Source organism: Pelmatolapia mariae, linkage group LG13, assembly GCF_036321145.2.
Source record: "Pelmatolapia mariae isolate MD_Pm_ZW linkage group LG13, Pm_UMD_F_2, whole genome shotgun sequence".
Lineage (NCBI taxonomy): Eukaryota > Metazoa > Chordata > Actinopteri > Cichliformes > Cichlidae > Pelmatolapia > Pelmatolapia mariae.
The window spans coordinates 3,674,359-3,692,199 of record NC_086238.1 but is presented as its reverse complement, the minus strand read 5'-3'; the positions used below and the strand labels follow the sequence as shown (position 1 = coordinate 3,692,199).

The 17,841-nt window shown below is 37.8% G+C and overlaps 1 protein-coding gene across 1 annotated transcript; it reads left to right on the top strand.

Annotated features, from left to right (window-relative positions):
* Positions 1 to 1,008: 1,008 nt before the first annotated feature.
* On the top strand, positions 1,009 to 17,555 carry hhat (hedgehog acyltransferase). The gene is made up of 12 exons (XM_063491446.1): positions 1,009 to 1,125; positions 1,959 to 2,107; positions 2,192 to 2,256; positions 2,498 to 2,611; positions 2,700 to 2,894; positions 3,856 to 4,068; positions 4,400 to 4,577; positions 6,244 to 6,394; positions 8,164 to 8,199; positions 10,659 to 10,860; positions 11,322 to 11,466; positions 15,845 to 17,555. Exons 2-12 carry the CDS (start codon positions 1,987 to 1,989, stop codon positions 15,928 to 15,930), a joined length of 1,506 nt encoding a protein of 501 aa, XP_063347516.1. The 5' UTR covers positions 1,009 to 1,125; positions 1,959 to 1,986; the 3' UTR covers positions 15,931 to 17,555.
* Positions 17,556 to 17,841: the final 286 nt, after the last annotated feature.

Below are 17,841 nucleotides of genomic sequence, written 5' to 3'. Positions count from 1 at the left end.
TTAAAAGCGTACAAACAAAATGAGGTCCTGATCTTAACGTGCTCTGTATTTGGTTGTAAAGCGACAAGCTTTATTTGTTATGGGGAGATGAAACATCAAATGTCTATTTGATAAATTTATAAGTTGAGCCAAACAGTCCTCTAATTTGTCTGAAAGTTTGCTGTTGTAGGTGAAAAATTGCAGATTGTCCCATTGAGGAATGAATCATATATGATGAATAGGTGATGAATGCTAAGTCACTATTGTGCGGGCTGTCTGAACTTGTTACCATAACTGTTATCGCTCAACATTGTCTTTTTTTGTTGTTACAAATGTCTGATGATTTGCTGCGCTATAAAAACCTAAAAACTTGTTTAACTCAATATGCATGCTGTTGCTGATCCCTTAACCAAACCAAACAACACAACACAGTTTCTCCACAATAAACTGTAACACTGTAAATAATTTAGTGCACTCTGACTGAATTCTTGAAATATACAGTATTTGTATGTACAGTGTAAATTTCAGAAATGTTATTAACTATTTGGATGTCTGGGGGGAAAAAAGAAGAAGTGAACAAAACAAAAAAAAGATCATCCTTATCATGCCCATGTCATATTGTGTACTCACTTGGCAAACGTCATGTGTGCTGAAACATTAATGGATGTATGGCTGGGAACATTTAAGCTAGTTTACGCAGTTTAACAGTTCTGTATTTAATTAATCTTCTAATTTTTCATTCAAGAAATGGAGAGTAATATAAACAACAACAACAACAACAACAAACCATACACCCTGATGTCTACAGTATTATCTGAAAATTCCCGAAAGTCTGGAAAATACCTGGTAGCTTAAAGTAAAAACAAAATAAGAAATCGTGAGTAACTGCTATGAGTTCGGCTGAAGTTCCAACACTAAAAATGAAATCACGACTAAAGTACGTTTCTATTAATAGTACTCCAGCTAAGCAACTCCCGCACAATTGGGGGCAGTCATGCTCCAAAAAGTTCTAGCCAAGGAAACGCAAAAAGAAGAATGCCATACCTTTGAATGTTGGATACCGGGGGAATCTACTGTCCAAGCACTATTATACAGTAAAGTCTGCAATCTACAACAACGCAATGGACACCAGCCCAGTATTACTAGGTAACATTACGAAGTCTTCAACCGATGAGCTAGCTTAGCTAAATATGTATTTTGGTGGGATGGCTTACGGAATTTCCCAGGAAACCTCGCAAATTAATGCCCAAATTTGCATGTTGAAACATACATGCACCGACTTTATGTCAGTGGGCTCTTTTTAAGTTGAAATACCGAGACGGTTTCTGGTATAGAGTAAGGTTAACTTGTTTAGGCAGCTGAGAGGGTCGATACGTCATGGCCAGCAACCTCTGGTCAGTGTTACCTAGCGACGGCAGTGCTAGCCAACAGATTAGCACTGACAAGCACTGCCGTCGCTGTCCGTCCTTCAGTCAGCAGAATGAAAGAAAAACCAAAAAACACGTAATTTCCCTTCACACAAGCTTCTGCTGTGTTTCAACTAAAGGATATATCTCAGGGTACATTGAAGTGTGCATTTAAAATAGGTTATGTGTGAAAATCAGTTTTAAAAGTAAACTAAAGAAAGTTCTCCCACCTTTGCAGTCTTCTTGTTACCTTCCTTCTCTTTGTGTTGTATATGCACACCCAAACAGTGTATTGATTATGAGAATTACTAAGAAGTATCACTACTGAACTATTTACAGTGTCTTGTTGCCATTTTTCGTGGTTTCCTGCATTAAATTGGTAAAATAAACTTGTATAAGCAGTACTGCATTGTAACTATTTATAACATGTGAAAGCAAGATTTGTTTCTAAATTATTAATATTTTTTACCACATGAAATGAGTCAGAACTACAGCAGATAGTTTCCAAACATAACTCTACTAGGAAATATGCTGAGTGTAATCTTGGTCTATGGTCATTTTAATTTTTTTTAGGTATACTATAGCGGATTGACTTTCATTGATGGCATCCATATCTAAAGCCCAGCTGGCTCCCTTGCCAAGGACAGAGGTCCTTGTCTATTGGGTGCTTTCCTTGGGCTCTCATCTCTACTCTTTCTATCAACTTCACAGGTTCAGCAAAGGTATAGTAGAAAGATGACTACTGAAATATTAGTTGGATAAAATGAGAAAAAAAATAAAGCTGTTATATCCTGTTTTTGGCCCAGAGTATGAAGCGGGATTAGAGAGAGAATTCCAGTTGGAAAAGGGCCTTGTTAAGGGTTTTAAAAGGGTAAGTTCAGTGCTGAATTTATTGATGTAAAGCCATGTCTGAACCAACAGACTAGATTTTAAGACTTCATAGTGTACTAAAGGTTTGTGGTAATTTCCAGTTATTTTTAAATTTAGAATAACAAAATAATAATTTCAATTTAATCAATGCATAGAAATAAAATACCATAACAGATTTACATTGTTTAAAGCTGCTTTTGAACAGGTTCCAGGTGTTATAAGTGCATTGTTTTTGTTATCAGGACCCTTTAGATTTTGAGTGGAATTTCTGGACTGACTGGGCTAAGCACTCTTTACTGTGGACTCTGATTGGTCATGCTGTCTTATCAAGATTAACCAGCATCTTTTACCCCAAGGTATGAAGCTGTTGCTACAGTAATCTTTAAATATAATATAGGTGGGAAACAGTTTAATCCCACACATTTTTATGTGTTTTTCCATCAGCTTAGAGTGCCAGCACTTGCGATATATGGCTTCTTAGCAGCCAGCAGTGTTTTGGGGATTAAAGGTGTGTGTGTGCTGTTGGTACATCTGGGCTTGTCCTTTTCTATGGCCCAGCTGCGAAAGCCCGCTCTGTCGTGGGCATGTAACCTGCTGCTGCTCTACACACCTCATATCAACGAACTTCAAGACATCCAGGTGGGTTGACTTGGCTTTAACTCCTACAATAAATCTTTTCCTGTACGCTTGTAGGTGTTCTGAACACCTACAAAGCAACACCTAGTTCAAAAACTAACACAAAAATAGTAACTTTGACTGCATCAACAACAAACCACAGACTGTTCTGCAAAAACTGTTTTATTTCTACATTGGTATTCGCAGACGAACACAAAGCCACTAAATCCTACACAAGGGGCTTGTGTAGGATTTAGTGGTGTCTGCCAGTGAGTGTTTTTTTTGTCCCATCCGTTTCTACTGTGTCCCACTGTAGAAACAGTGGCAGACTAATCCATCTGTAGATATGAAGAGATCATTGTAAGATGATAAAAACACGGCAGTTCTTATTTCCAGGAGATTATATGTCCTTTAAAACATGAAAAAAATATTTTTTAACTGCTATCCCAGCTGTCATGGGGCAAAAGGCAGGGTATATGCTGGACAGTTTACCAGCCCATCACAGGGCTATATAAAATATATAAATAATAATGTTAAACTAGTTTTTTTGCAAAAACCTTTTGTTATTCTATAGCAGCATGATATCCAGTTACAATTTGAAAACTTCCTTTATCCTTGTGATTGTTACTAAATGTCATATTTGCCAAGAACACAAGAGGGCGCAAAATACTAAGGGAACCATTTGGTCACTTGCCTCCGTTCTACAGAATATCCACATCACATGGTTAGGGTGAATTTATTTTGAGTATATTTATCTAACAGATCAATTTCCTCCATGATAAATGATAAATAGAAATAATTTCAGATAAAATGCAAACATTTGGATTCATTTTTTAATGTTACTTAACCATTTCACTATAGTCCACTTATACTGTATAAATAAATAGAATATATATTTAGTGTCTGTCTTAGTGCTGTTACTACTAATGCAAGGATTTTGATGGAATGCGTCATATGTAATTGGCCTTCCCACTGTATTACACAGAGAGGCTGGTATGAGAGTGATGAGGAGCACTATCTGCTGCTCTTCAGTGTTGCTGTTTGTGGTCTGCGCTTCATCAGCTTCAGCCTGGAGCACTGCTGGAGCCCTGAAGACCAATGCAGTGTTGTGCAGCTTTGCTGGCTGTTTTCGTATACCTTCTATCATCCTTTTTTCTATAATGGACCCATTATAACCTACAAAAACTACATTGAGCAGGTAAGAGACATCAAAGCATTCTTCTAAATTAAACTGAGAATCAAATTTTCCTCTTTGTTTTTTTTTTTATCTGCAAGAGACTGAAGCTGATTGGTGCTCCTGAGAGGAGATCTCCCTTTTACAGTACAAAAGAGCAGTAACATCACATGTTCACTTATTTTTTTTAATCAGCTTATCTTTTTTGTTGTAGTTTTGTACTTATCCTTACATTATGTGTTGGCTCTTTTATTACATCCCTGAGATTTCTTTGGGGGGTCTGGGGGGGGGGGGGGGGGGTGTGTGTGAATAAAGATTCAGTCCTTAACAACATGCTCTCTTGCTCCACTAACAGATGCAGAAGTCTGCAGAGGAAAGTAACAGGGATGAATCTGCCCTTAGTTACTTGGTGCTCAGATTAGGTCGGATCATTTTGTGGTGGTGTATTGCAGAATACATGATCCACGTCATGTACATGCACTCCATCCAGTCTAATGAGACCTACATAGAAATTCTTCCTCCTTGGGCCTTAGGCAAGTCTTGATACTTTGTTTTTTCCACCAACAGCACAGCTTTCTTAAAATTTTAACTTTACATTTACCTACTACATGCTACCACCACAGGATTATGTAAGTTTTAAAACGTTCTCATATATGTGTGTATTTGTTTGTTTTTGATATAATAGTTTATTTGCACTTAAATTAAATATCAGCCCACTCTAAATTAGCAAAGCTGGTCTCTGACATGCACATAGAGTCAGATATACAATTTATGCAGGTGGTTGTCTAAAATGTCTTTCATAAATTTTTTGAATGTTAAGCAAAAATTGGTAACATGAATTTTAAAACACCTCTTGGATTATGAGCTTATGTCGAAGATGATATAATAGAGAAAAAAACACACTTGACTAATCCAAGGTTACTGATTATATGTTAAACCTACACTACATCTGGTTTATACCACAAACGTCTGGGCAGTCGTGTCGTTGCAATCTGAGCACAGTTTGCTTATTGACACAAGTGAATTGGTGCCATCTAATCCTTCATTTCTTTATATTTTGCTTTCAAGAAGCCACACTTTCTTGTAAGTGGTATTTTAAAGCAAATGTCTTGAGGCTTTCTGAAGGTCTGAAAGACTTTGTTACTATTAGCCTGTTGCAAAAACATAATTTGTTCCAATTTTCTTCGTTCACTATATGAAAAATGCCAAGTTTGACAGACATAAAATATTATTTCTGCAACAAGGAGATTCCTAAAAAGCTGTTCGCTAGACAATTGGCATATCTGAAAATTTGAAGAAATTGGACAAGTGGCCTAAAATCACTATACTGCAGATGAACAAAAAGGTCATATCCTTAAGAAATTGGAAACAAAATCCAGCAAAGGACCTAAGAGATGCTTCTGGACCTGCAGTTGGTTTGTGTATTGTTTGCCAGAGCTTCATCAGATATGGTCTTAGTGGAAGAGTGACCGTTATGTATGCCAAATTACACAAAAACTGGACTGAAAATCACTAATCTTATCTTATAGATCTTATTGAGTAATTAATCCAAATTTGAAATTTTTGGTTTAAATCGTTATCAATATGTAGAGAGGAGGTCAGGAGAAAGGTACAAGTGGAGGCTCTGTCATGGTTTGGGGCTGCATTTCAGCCAGTGTTGTCAGGGATTTGGGCAAAATTGATGGAATTGTGAAGAAAGGTATATCAGATTTTGATCCACCATGCTGATCCCAAACATACTGCTAATGCAGTAAAGCAAGCCTGGATAGAAAACCACACATTAGAAAACATCAGTCAGGGATCGACAGGCAACATCCAAAGAAGAGCTTTGGAATGTGCTTCAAGAATTCTGGAGAACTATTTCTGAAGACAACTTAAAGAAATGACAAGAAAGCTTACCTAAGAGAGTTTATACTGTGTTGCATATTAAAACTGGATATACCATGCAGATGATAAATAATAATAATAATTAAAAAAAATGAAAATAGGAAGAAATGAAGTTTAGATCAAGACCTTTGGACGATAAGATGACTGGAAAACCTGTGGAACAAACAAATCACATCTAATCCTTCTTTCCCATATATCTTTTGAGTTTTTACTATAAATATAACACTGACCTAATGTACGTTTGAGGATTATATAGAACTTTTTTACAATAAAAACTTTTGATTTCACCACCTACTTTCATCTTTGTCACAGGTGGTCTTGCTCTAGCTGTGGTCCAGTTCTTCTATGTGAAGTATCTGGTACTGTTTGGCCTTCCATCCATGCTCGCTACTTTGGATGAGCTGGTTCCCCCCAAGCTTCCCCGTTGTGTCAGCATCATGTACAGTTTCACAGGCATGTGGAGGTAAGACAGTGGAATCAATTCTGGGAAACCACAGTGATAGAATAACAAACATAGTACTATACTGGTCTTACAGCTTTGCTAAATATTCCCTTTACTAGAAAAGCTACCTTTCCTCATGTCCTTAAATTAAAACAAAGTCATTTATTGTCAAGTTTCAAAGTGGGCGCAGAAAATAGTTTCATTTTATGTTGTTAATAATAAGAACAACAGGTTATTCTACACAAGATCACCTGAAGATCATTCTTTCAGACTCATCATAATGATAAGCACATGTTAAGCTATTATTTTTAGGCCAATTTGTTTTCTTTAATTCTTAATCAGCAGGTTTGTTGCAGTGTTGCTTAGACAGCAAGGAAATTATGAAACAAACTGAAACCTTGTAGAGTAAAACCAAAAGCTTTAATAATTCAATTTTACTTGTGTGTCAGTTAAAGGAACCTGGATATTTCTGGTTTATTATTATTTTACACAGTGCTGTGTAATTGTAAGAAACAGGAAAGATGCTTTGATTTTTTTCTGTTTCGTGGTTTAGAATGTGCTTGTATTGAATTATTTCTGTCACAATGAGCGGAAAAAATAATAATAACTTGTCTTTTCACTTATTTTTTCAATTAAAATGAAAACTAGTCTAATAGATCTATTCCTAGTTTATACTGAAGGGGTCACAATTGCTCAAGTTAATGAACATGCAAAGGAAAACGCTTGTTACAAGGGACAAGGAATCTTATTCAGCAGGTATTTCATTAACAAAAACAATAACACACTGTGTAGAAGTATATAAATAAGGATGAACATTTGTGCTAGAGTGCTGTTAGTATTTAGCCTTTGCCACTTCAGAAAATCTCTTTATGTATTTATATAGTGCAAAATATACATTCATTTCATCTTATCTATTACAAGCTTATACTGTGCAGTTATTTGTTGTTTAGCTCTTAAATGATTCACCTTTATGATCAGGTTTCATGTGTATGATGATGTGCAGGTTTTACTTCACTTTTATGGGTTAAGGTTAAGGGTAGACAGTTGAAACAACTCTTCATATCTTAAAAATAAATCCTCCAAAGTAATAATCATCATCACCATGAAGTTGAATTAACATCTCTCTACAAGAGCTTATATCCTGCATCAAGGGACGCTTTACTGCAGGACCATTTTAGCTTGGCGTATAAACTAGCAGCTTAGTATAGCAGTGGGCAGTTTTTAAACAGAACAAACATACCATTAAGTGCAAACCTTGAACATATTGCCGTCTGCAACAAAAGGAGCGACTCAAATTTGGTTTAGATTCTGGTTATAAATTACCAGAGTATCCCAGCAGTTTGTCACTTTCTCCCAGTACAATCAGTCTTGTTCCCAAATGTAATTAATAGTGAGAAATTCCCCATATTCAGAGTACAAAAAGCTGAGCTAGAAGGCTGTGTGTTGGTATTGCAGTAAAAAAAACGAAAAAAAACCCCGGCTGTAGGATAAACGGACCAGTGTGCTGACACTGATGCACTCCAATCGAGTCTGTGTGTGTGTGCTGGTCGAATTCACTGACGGATTGCATAAAGCTATCCATCAACATTGCTGATGAAACAACTCCAGTTATAGACTGAGCCAAATCTAATCTTCTTAATGACAAAGAGGAAGCACATAAACACAAATGTGTAAACATACTTATTGCACAGGTCTCAGTTTATATGAAGCCCAGTGCTCAGCTGGTTCTTACTCAATGATATATTATTATTATGTAAATTTGTGACTCAATGTATTTTTTTCACTCTTAGGCACTTTGATGACGGACTGTATCGATGGCTCATCAGGTAAGTGGCACTTCAGCGATGGACTGACTAATTCCAATGTTAATGCATACTTAAAATGAGAAATGTCATCTAAATCAAGTAATGCCTCAAGAATATCTACCTATCTGCATCTATTTATTTGTCTGTCTTTATCTATGTCTGTCTTATCTAATATTTGGAATACTTTTGTATCGCATCTGTTATCTATTATGCAATTAAAGAGCTTATTTCCTGTGGGGCATTGAACTTGAGAGCTGAATAACCTTAAAAAAAACATGCCATTCTCCTGCTGCCTGCCCACATTTTTCATCACAATGGATAAGGATGTTGCATTTGCATGTAGGCTTTCTCATGATTATGAGGTTGCATGTTGTTGGTGAACAGTTCCTCTATTGTGGCGCTGCCCGTGCACCCTGGAGAAATGCCTCCTTGTTTAATATGTGCATTTGTAATTTGCACACTTGTACTTTGGACAACACACATTATTGGTTTGTTCGCTTTTAATGATGCACACTTGGCTGAATGCAGCCTATTGGGAGTTTATGGTTTGCTTGGTGGAGGCAGGTTGCTACATTAAGGCAATGCTACAGTTGCATGGTTGTCAGAAAACACAGTGGAAATGTTCCCCTGTCTTGGTTATTATTTGCTAATTAGGGTTTTATTTTTTTCTCAGTTGTGTGACGGGTACAGTATGACGGTGCATGTGTACATCTACTTTTATGAAAGAATGCATATTAGAGATTTAAAATGGCTCCAATTAATTTGCTAGAGATCCCAGAATTTAAATTGCAAATGCAAGTTTCCATTTTAATTTGTGCCCATTGGAAATTGTTTTCTCCTGCTTAATGGCATCAGTTGCAATTATCCTACCGCAGATGCAAAATGATACCCATGACACAATGCCCCCGACGTTCCTTCTTGCAAAAGTGCTTTTAAAGAGGTTTTAATGCAGTTCTGAAATTCAGTTGAAATTGTCTGAAGAGCGTTAGATGAGTGCGTAGGTGTTAAATGATGTACTCTACATGACTCACTGACACCCCGTCTCCCTGGGCAGCTAAGTGGCTCATTCTTCGCCATTCCATTGCGCTTTTCCTGTCTGTGTGCCACCGTCTCTCAGGTTCTCCATTTAACTCGCATTCAGTTATTGCCCAACAAAAGAGCTCTCACTGGGTTATTGATTGAATTATTGCAGCTACACACGAGCAGAAGCATTTGATCTCACACCTTAGTAAATATTGGTTGCAAATATGTAAGTGGGGGAATAGGTTGGGTATGGTGCAAGGTTAGATATTAACTTTGTTTTTTAGTGCATTTAAAGCAAAACAGATTAAGTAAGCTGCATGCCTACTCAACAACAATAATATATACTACACTCTTTAATTCCTAATGACAGTCGATAAAACCTGTGAGCATGTTGTTGTCTGCACCACCTGCTTGGATTAATCAGGTGTTACATAACACATTGATTAATCAGAGATTAATGTACAGCATGATATTATCATATTTTGAAAAACATCTGTTTAGAATCCATCTACATCCAAATGAATGTATTAGATGGATAGATACTCTGCATGTTTAGGTATTCAGTTTCCTCTGGCTCTGACAGTCTGGTACCTTTCCATCTGTTTTCGCACCTACTTTCATCCTCAATATGGCCGAGCTGGCCACTCTATTTCAGGCTTAGAAAATGCTGGCTCATCTTTCAGGAACATTGATTAGCCACAGGGTGGCTGAGATAATGAGTTCCCAGCTCAGCAACACTGCACACAATGATTTGTTTGTTAAGTGTGTTGGAGTGATATAGCATGTTCAGACTCTTGTCAGTACCTCTGGGACAGACAAGGTTCTCGCAGTATCTGAGGCAATTTTTCTTCACAACATGCTCTGCATTTGATAACGACTGGACGCTATTCACATCAAGTGTGTTATCACATGAGGTGCTATTTTTATACCACATGGAACGTAATCTAATCTAAACCACAAAAATGAACTGCAGGAGCTGTGCTATAGCTTTACTGTTTGATGAATTACCTCATGAGAATTGTCGCTCTTTTATTTAACTGTGTATCCTCACAGTTTATTAACTGATACACTGAAGTCAGAACCAGGAGCAAAAGTGCGCTAAAGTGTTGAATAATACAGAATTTGTAAGTTTGACAGTGGGTTAAATGTGTGTGAATCATAAAAAAAAACCACTTAAAAACATTAACCCTCCTCCAGAGTTGTTAATATGTTGATTAATATTCTCTGGTTTGCCTCTATTTTTGCAACTAGACGTCAAAGCCACGTTTAAAAGTAAAATCAGCATGACCACGCAGTTTTTTCTGGTTCTGATTAATCCATCTTTGCATTGTGGTGCTATTTTTACACTTGCAATGTTTTGCACTGGTTAGTCTTTACACAGGTTAGAATTCCCCTTTTTTATTTATTCTGTTGACACTGGATTGCTGTTATTTTTATGACATGTACTCGTGTTTCAGATACATCTATGTTCCACTGGGAGGTTCACGCCATGGTCCTCTTTGCAAAATGTTTTCCACTGGTGTTGCGTTCGGATTCGTCTGCCTCTGGCACGGTGGACATGACTTCTTACAGTACTGGGCCCTGATGAATTGGGCTGGAGTTCTGGTGGAAAATTCTGTGAAGGCTCTCTTTGCCTCGACCTTTATTCACTCCGTAGTTGTAAGTTTGAAATCCATTGATTTCCTCCTAAAACATTAGGAGGTTTAAATTACCTACTAAGTCTTTCATTTAAGATGTGTGGATGTAATAAAAATCTCTCCTGCAGTCAGAAATAAAGAGGTCATATTATGTTATTTAGTGAGAGATGATGCCTAGAGAGGGTACACTAATTACAGACTGGAGACAAACTGGCTGGATCCTGTCACATCTAACTGGGAAGTACAGTTAACCTCAAATATTCACGTTAGTAAAAGCCTGTTCCCAATTGCTTCTTTGGCCATAGCCTTGAGAGATGGTTCATGTTCTCAATATAGTACTCATATCTGATGGCACACTGTGAAATCCACCTAGTTTATGGTCACACAGTTCATTTGTGCCAGGTGCCTCTCTGTTCCTTCTGCCATGTACAATAGAAATGTCTTGTGGTTCGCCTCTTAGTATTTATTTTTCTGATTTCCCAGGAGCAGAATTTCTCTGCGGCGATGAAAAGGCGATGCATCGCCCTTGTCTTTGCCTTCTCCACTGCTATGCTCATCCTTTCTAATCTGGTGTTCCTTGGGGGAATACATGTTGGCAGAATCTTCTGGAAGCGTGTCTTCATTCACGGTAAATTGCTTTCCACAACATTCACTCAGTGGGAATTGCGTGTGGCTTTATTTTGCAGGATTGTTTCAGCTGGCATTTGTACATTCTCCAGTGTGGATTATCAGTCATGTGCTCCTTTTAATTTGACAGCTGAGTTGCATTGTAGGTCATCACATGTTTGCCCTCAGCGATGAGAGCAGCTAAATATTGTTTTTCCTAAAGCAACAGAGTGAAGCCAGCCAGTATGTACTAGAAAATAAAATATAAGAAATCATTAAAAATTTTGCTTCTCTGTAGGTTTGTGTATTTAACAGTTTTTCTAATTTAATTAATCTGCACAGGCGAATAAAGAGACATCTGCTTATGTGGTTGTGCCAGGACCTATTTTTCTCCCAGTGTCTCTTTTTTTGGCTCATTGGATACCTAAAGAAAGATGGCAGCGCCTCTTGAAGCCTGTCTAGTTACGATAAGCAGTCTGAGCTGCACTCGCTGCTGGGCTGGGAGCACAGTCGGTACAAAAAAGGCCATCAGTGGAATGTCACATCATCAATATTGTATATTAACCAAAACTTTAATGTGGAATTTCAATTGAGTTGAATATGAGTTTACTCATTTATATCGCTAAAATATGGCAAACATAGAGGCTGATTAAAAGTCCAAAATGTAAATTTTTATTCAAAGCCGGCAGAGGTCAAAGACAGTAAAGCAAGCAGCCCTGCAAATGATCCAGAAGAAGAGCAGGCAAACACTAAATCCAATTGTCAGTCACAAAGGAGACAAACACAAAAAGATAAGAAGGAATAAGACAATCTGGCAGAGATCTGTGGAAACTGACGAGTGTATCTATATAGAAACTGTTGGGTGAGTCGCTGATTTAACACGGGAGAGAAACGGGGAACAGGTGTGGAAGATGACACAAGAAAAACTAATAAGGCAGTGGCAAATAGAAATAAAATCACCGCAGGAAGTAAAACTTACATCAACAGACGAGAAGCAGTGATTACAAAATAAAACAAGCAATAGCTTGAACCAAAACATGACATTTATCCACTTAGGAGCAGCGGTGGAAGCTGTACAACAACAACATTTCTACCCTGTAAAGTTTGTACAAGTGTTGGATGTTAGGAAACAGCTGCTTAATTGCTTCATTCTCTCTCTTTCTTTCTTTCCAGCTCTTTCTTTGACTCTACTAACTCCTGAGGGAAATAAGTGAATCTTTAGCTGCTAAATGCATTTACCAGCCAGTCCCAGACTGTGCCAGTGTGCTTATGTTTGGTGCTGAAACTATGGTTTACACTGTGCTCATGAGAGCTGAAAACAGTTGCCTGCTGTTTAAAATAGGATTTTAAAAGGAACTTGAAGAGATAAAAGTTGTTACTAAGCTGATCTATGTAGTGCCAGGGGCGTTTTTTTTTTTTTTTAACAATGACAGATTGTTGTTTTCATTCATTTAAAAAATACATTTATATTGATGTGAAGATCACTAGTATTGATGTGAATGGTTTACTGTTAGATTTAAAGGTCGTGTAATATCACCCACGAATGCCGTGGCAAGGGGTAAACTCAGGAAACAGTTAAAGGGCAAAAGACCTTCTATCTATCACATGCTGATTTTAGTTCATGTTCTGCAGTGAGTGTAAATCCACAAACTGAAGCACTGCTTTATTCCTTTTCTTTATCACTATTTATTATTTTAGCATTTCTGTTTATACCACAGTCTGTGGGATCTTAAAGCCAACCCAAAGCAGTCTGACAGGGTATTTTCCAGTCACCACTTAAGCTTCATTGTCACAGTAAAATTTTGTTGGAGGCAGCAAATGGTGCGTAACTTTACACCTCCTCTAGCACTCCTGACCTCCTTCGTGCTCACAAGACTGTAGTCTCGGTGTAAATAAGTTAAGAGGAACCTAAAAATAAGTGCATGGTGTTTGAAAATACCATTTCAGTTGTGAATTATTCAGAGCAAGAGCTGCGCAATAGCTGAGAATCTCAGTTTGCTTTTATGGGGATTTATTAAGATCATTGAAATGCTAAAAATAAAGACTGGAAAATTAGAAATACATGATTTAACAAATCACTTAATAAGCTCGGTTCTTTCACTGGTTACATGTGTTTTTGCACTTTAAATTGAGATATAATGGTTCCAGCAGAAACGCCTGAGGCAGTTACTTGTGTCTGCGTGTGTCCTCACAGGAAACTGCAGAGAGGGAGCTGTGGTTTCATTAACATGAGTGTCTGGGATTGTGAGTGGTACAGGCAGTAGTGTAATTGCTCCCTGACCTTTCTGGCAAAATGTACAACAAACAATTTTCTGAACACACTGTGTGTCTTAAGTTGTTTGTGTTAACAGTGTCCCCTTGAGTCTTGCACCTGAAAGCCCCCATGTACTCTAAAGTTACAACTAAGAGACAGACCAAGTTTTAATTCAAGAGTACACAAACACAGCAAAAAGTATCACTGCACTGTTATGTGTGGGTTTTTTTTTTGTTTGTTTATTGCACGCACAAATGTGCTGATGACATCTTCACTGTTACCCAAGGAGTACTTTTTGTGTTTCATTTTTAACTGCAAAGATTCCTTAAAGCTCAATTTAAGGCACATGAAGTCCTAAAAATGGCAGTATTTCCCCTTAGAACATATACCTAACATTGGTAGAATTGCTATATATTTACTTTAGGCAACAAACGTGTGTTGTTCCCAATTTTAGCACATTCTGTTTTGTCTAAATAATAATAGTACTTTCTGGGAAGAGACACAAGTCCCTTCTGGGGTTGCGTCAGGAGGGACATCCAACATAAAAATCCTGCCAAAGCAAACATGCGGCGCTACCCACTGTGGTCGCCTTAGCAGATGACTCCCCGCATTTCATTTTACCATAGACTTTTACACCAGCTGTCCTTCTTATTTCAACCCTTCCAAGGATTTATGTCTCCTCCAAATCTTGAAGCAGAAATCTTTTGTGTGTTAGGCCAGGTTGTTAACCACTACACTGTTAAGCCATAGTATTAGCGTTTCAGAAGCTAGTTTTTTAGTGTGCAAGCATGCTAACATTCAGTAAGTCGCACTAAGCACATCTTGTATATAAAAGATAGTTGGAACCCTTATGATGTCCCTGTCTGATTTGACTTTCTTTTCTTTTCTTTGTTTATTTTAAAGCAGTCATCACTGTGATTGGGATAAGACCATAGAGTTGCTAAGCTAGCAGTGGCTAGTTAGCTTTGTTAGCTGGGTGAATCCATAATCCACTGATAAGAAATGGGACAGAGTCCATAGAAAAATGACTGAGTGGCTGTCAGTGGTAGGAAAACAATCACATTTTCCTCTACTTCTGCCTTTCTAGTGCTATTATATAAACAAAGAGGTGAAAAAAAGAGCTAACCTACAATTTTTAAGTTTCTTCTTTTATCTGAAAAGTTGTTCTGGTCATCAGTTGGTTTTATTTTGTTTTTAGATTTTAGTTGCCTGCAAAAAACATTGCGAATAATCAAGAAGCAATGAAAACACCGAATACATTTTTTAAAAATACAATCAGTTCCAACATATTTTTGAAGTTACATTTGGCTAGTAGTGTTTCTTTCAACTTTGCCTTTCTACTATGTTAGTTGTTGGCCACATTAAAGATTGGATAACTGACTGGAGAACATATTTCACACTGAGGGTGTTAATGAAATGCAGATACCTGCAAAGGCAAAACACTGGGATGTCTTGGCTCACAATGTACATGCAGGCTAGAGGGCTTTAAATAATGAATAAACAGGTGAGAAAGGCTTCATATAATGATAGCTTATGTGAAAATGGTTATACCCAATGTGATTAATAATTAGTTCATATTTACTAAAACATCAAGGCTTTTCTTAAAGATGGTTGCAATCAGACAGAAACGCACTATGCATACTACACAACACAAAACTTATCTTCCGCACCCCATTAAAATATTTTGCATCATAATAAAGCTTTTCTGGCCTCAGCTCATGTAACCTTTTTTTACGCAGACAGCAAACTGACAGTACAGCTGTGCATAAAGCAGCCAGTGTGTATGTGAATTAGATTTTGGCATGAATAGAAAAGAATAGACCATTGAAAAGCATTGTGGGTGCAGGTGCAGGTTACTGAGATAATCTGGAGGCAGGCCAGTTGGGGAGGAGGTGCAGACAGCTGTCCTTACCTGCCTGCACAACCCTCGGAGAAACGGCTAAATATAGAAAAAGGAGGGAAAAAACGTAACACGATGCAGTATGGCACAGGGAAATGAGTAAACCTACTCACTTAGCATATACTTTTAAGCTGCGTTTAAGCTTCATTCATAATTAAATAACTGACAACAACACATAGACTGCATTATCCGGATAGTTTGTAAATCGAAAAACATGCAAATATATTTGCTTTCTTTTTGTTTCAGGCTGGTCTACCATGGCCCCACCAATGCTAGCTTTCCTCTACTGCTATGCTCAGATTGGACTTGAGTGGACTCCTCACCCACCGTGAGTCACCTTGACTTAAGAGCAGTGACTGCGAATCCCTGCTACTGGACAGATACAACAACCTGCTGACTCCACTGCCTTGCTCTCACCAGCCATAGTCTCACTGTGGCGGACCTGGCTCATAGCCACACAACCTGTCCAAACCTGGCTGAAGTACGGCTGAGCAGCCACTTTCCAAAACCCGCAGGTCTGCACAAAATTTGTCTGTAAGCTGATACTTACAGAGAAAGTTTTCTGAACTTTGGGTGAAATGTAAGTGCACCCAAACTGTAATAAAATGCTGAAAATTTAGGGCAGTCTGTAATAGCAGCCCTGAGGCAGTAAGCTAGATGAAATCACTGCTATTCTAAGAAACTGTAAAAGAAAATGTGGACTGAATCTCTCTCTTGGTTATATGACTTTGACAAGGTATTGCTCGGAGAAGCTGAAGAAAGTACAGTCTTCCTGTAGCTCTCCACAAAAAACAATCAGATGTAGACGGTTGACAAAAAAAAGTATATCCAGCTGCAGCTTTTGATTCAAAACACTAATCGTGTTGATTATCAGTTTATTACATCTGGGATGTAATAAATGACAAGCTGTTTTTGGCTTATTTGTTGTTACACACTAAATCACCTTTCATTTCCAAAATGTCAACATAACAACTACATTTAGACAAAAGTAAAATCTCATTTTGTTGCAAAACTCATCTGCCATCTGTCCAAATCTGTCAAGTACTTGGTCATCAAGGACTGTCAGAATGTGCCTGCTCAGTCAAAGCAATGTGATTAACACTGAGGGTTATGAAACAGCAGAGGAGTCCAATCCATTTGTGATTTACTGTAAAGCTTTTGTTTCAAGGGGGTTTTGCGGCACTTAAGGCACTTTCAAATTGTATGTTCAAAGTTACACTGCCAGATTAAATGTCAATGTATATTACTCAATATTCCTTCCATTTACTTCAAAAACAGGTATTATACTGTACATATTAAGAATAAATATAATATAGCCTTATATACACTCAGTGTTAATCAGTGTGTTGTTCAACTGTTCAACATTTCTAAGGACTGTTATGCAAATATCTAATCAGCCAATCACATGGCAGAAACTCATTGCATTTTAGCATGTAGACATGGTGGAAAAAAAATGTGATTTCAGCAACTTTGAACATAGCATGGTTGTTGATGCCAGAAAGGCTCATCAGGGTATTTCAGAAACTGCTGATCTACTGGGATTTCCCCAAAGAACCGTCTCTAAGGTTTACAGTGAGTGGTCCAAAAAAGAGAAATTACCCAGTGAGCAGCAGTTCTCTGGGAGAAATGCCTCATTGATCCCAGAAGTCAGAGGAAAATAGCTAGACTACTTTGAATTGATGGAAAGGCAACAGTAACTCAAATAACTAAGTCACGCAGAAGAGCATCTCTGAGTGCACACCACATCAGCGCAGATGGATTACAGCAGTGGAATACCACACCAGGTGCAGCTCCTATCGGCTAAAAATGGATAACTGAGGCATCACAATTCACACAGGTCAATAGGAGGTTAGAACAATCTTGCCTGCTCTGATGAGTCTTGATTTCTGCTGTCACATTTGGATGGTTAAGTCAAAATTTTAAATAAAAAACATGAAAGCATGAATCCATCCTGCACTTATTAGCGGTTCAGGCCAGTGGTGGTGGTGTAATGGTTTGAAGAGCCTAATTTGGGCCCCTTAATGCACCCTGTCATAAAGGTTAGATTATCTCAAACTGGTTTCTCCAACATGGCAATGAGTTCAGTGTACTCAAATGGCCTCCAGAGTCACCAGATCTCAATCCAATAGAGCACCTTTGGGATGTGGTGGAATGGGAGAGTCACAACATGGATGCGAAGATGACAAATCTTCAACTTCTCTCTTCAACAATCTCTGATGACTGTTTCCAGCACCACGTTTTAT

Bases quoted from the DNA above. Each gene is read 5' to 3' on its own strand.
- hhat (XM_063491446.1), top strand. From the start codon at position 1,987: ATGGCATCCATATCTAAAGCCCAGCTGGCTCCCTTGCCAAGGACAGAG. The intron at 4,578-6,243 runs GCAAGTCTTGAT...TCTTTGTCACAG, and splicing joins TCTTCCTCCTTGGGCCTTAG to GTGGTCTTGCTCTAGCTGTG. The intron at 11,467-15,844 runs GTAAATTGCTTT...TTTTTGTTTCAG, and splicing joins GAAGCGTGTCTTCATTCACG to GCTGGTCTACCATGGCCCCA.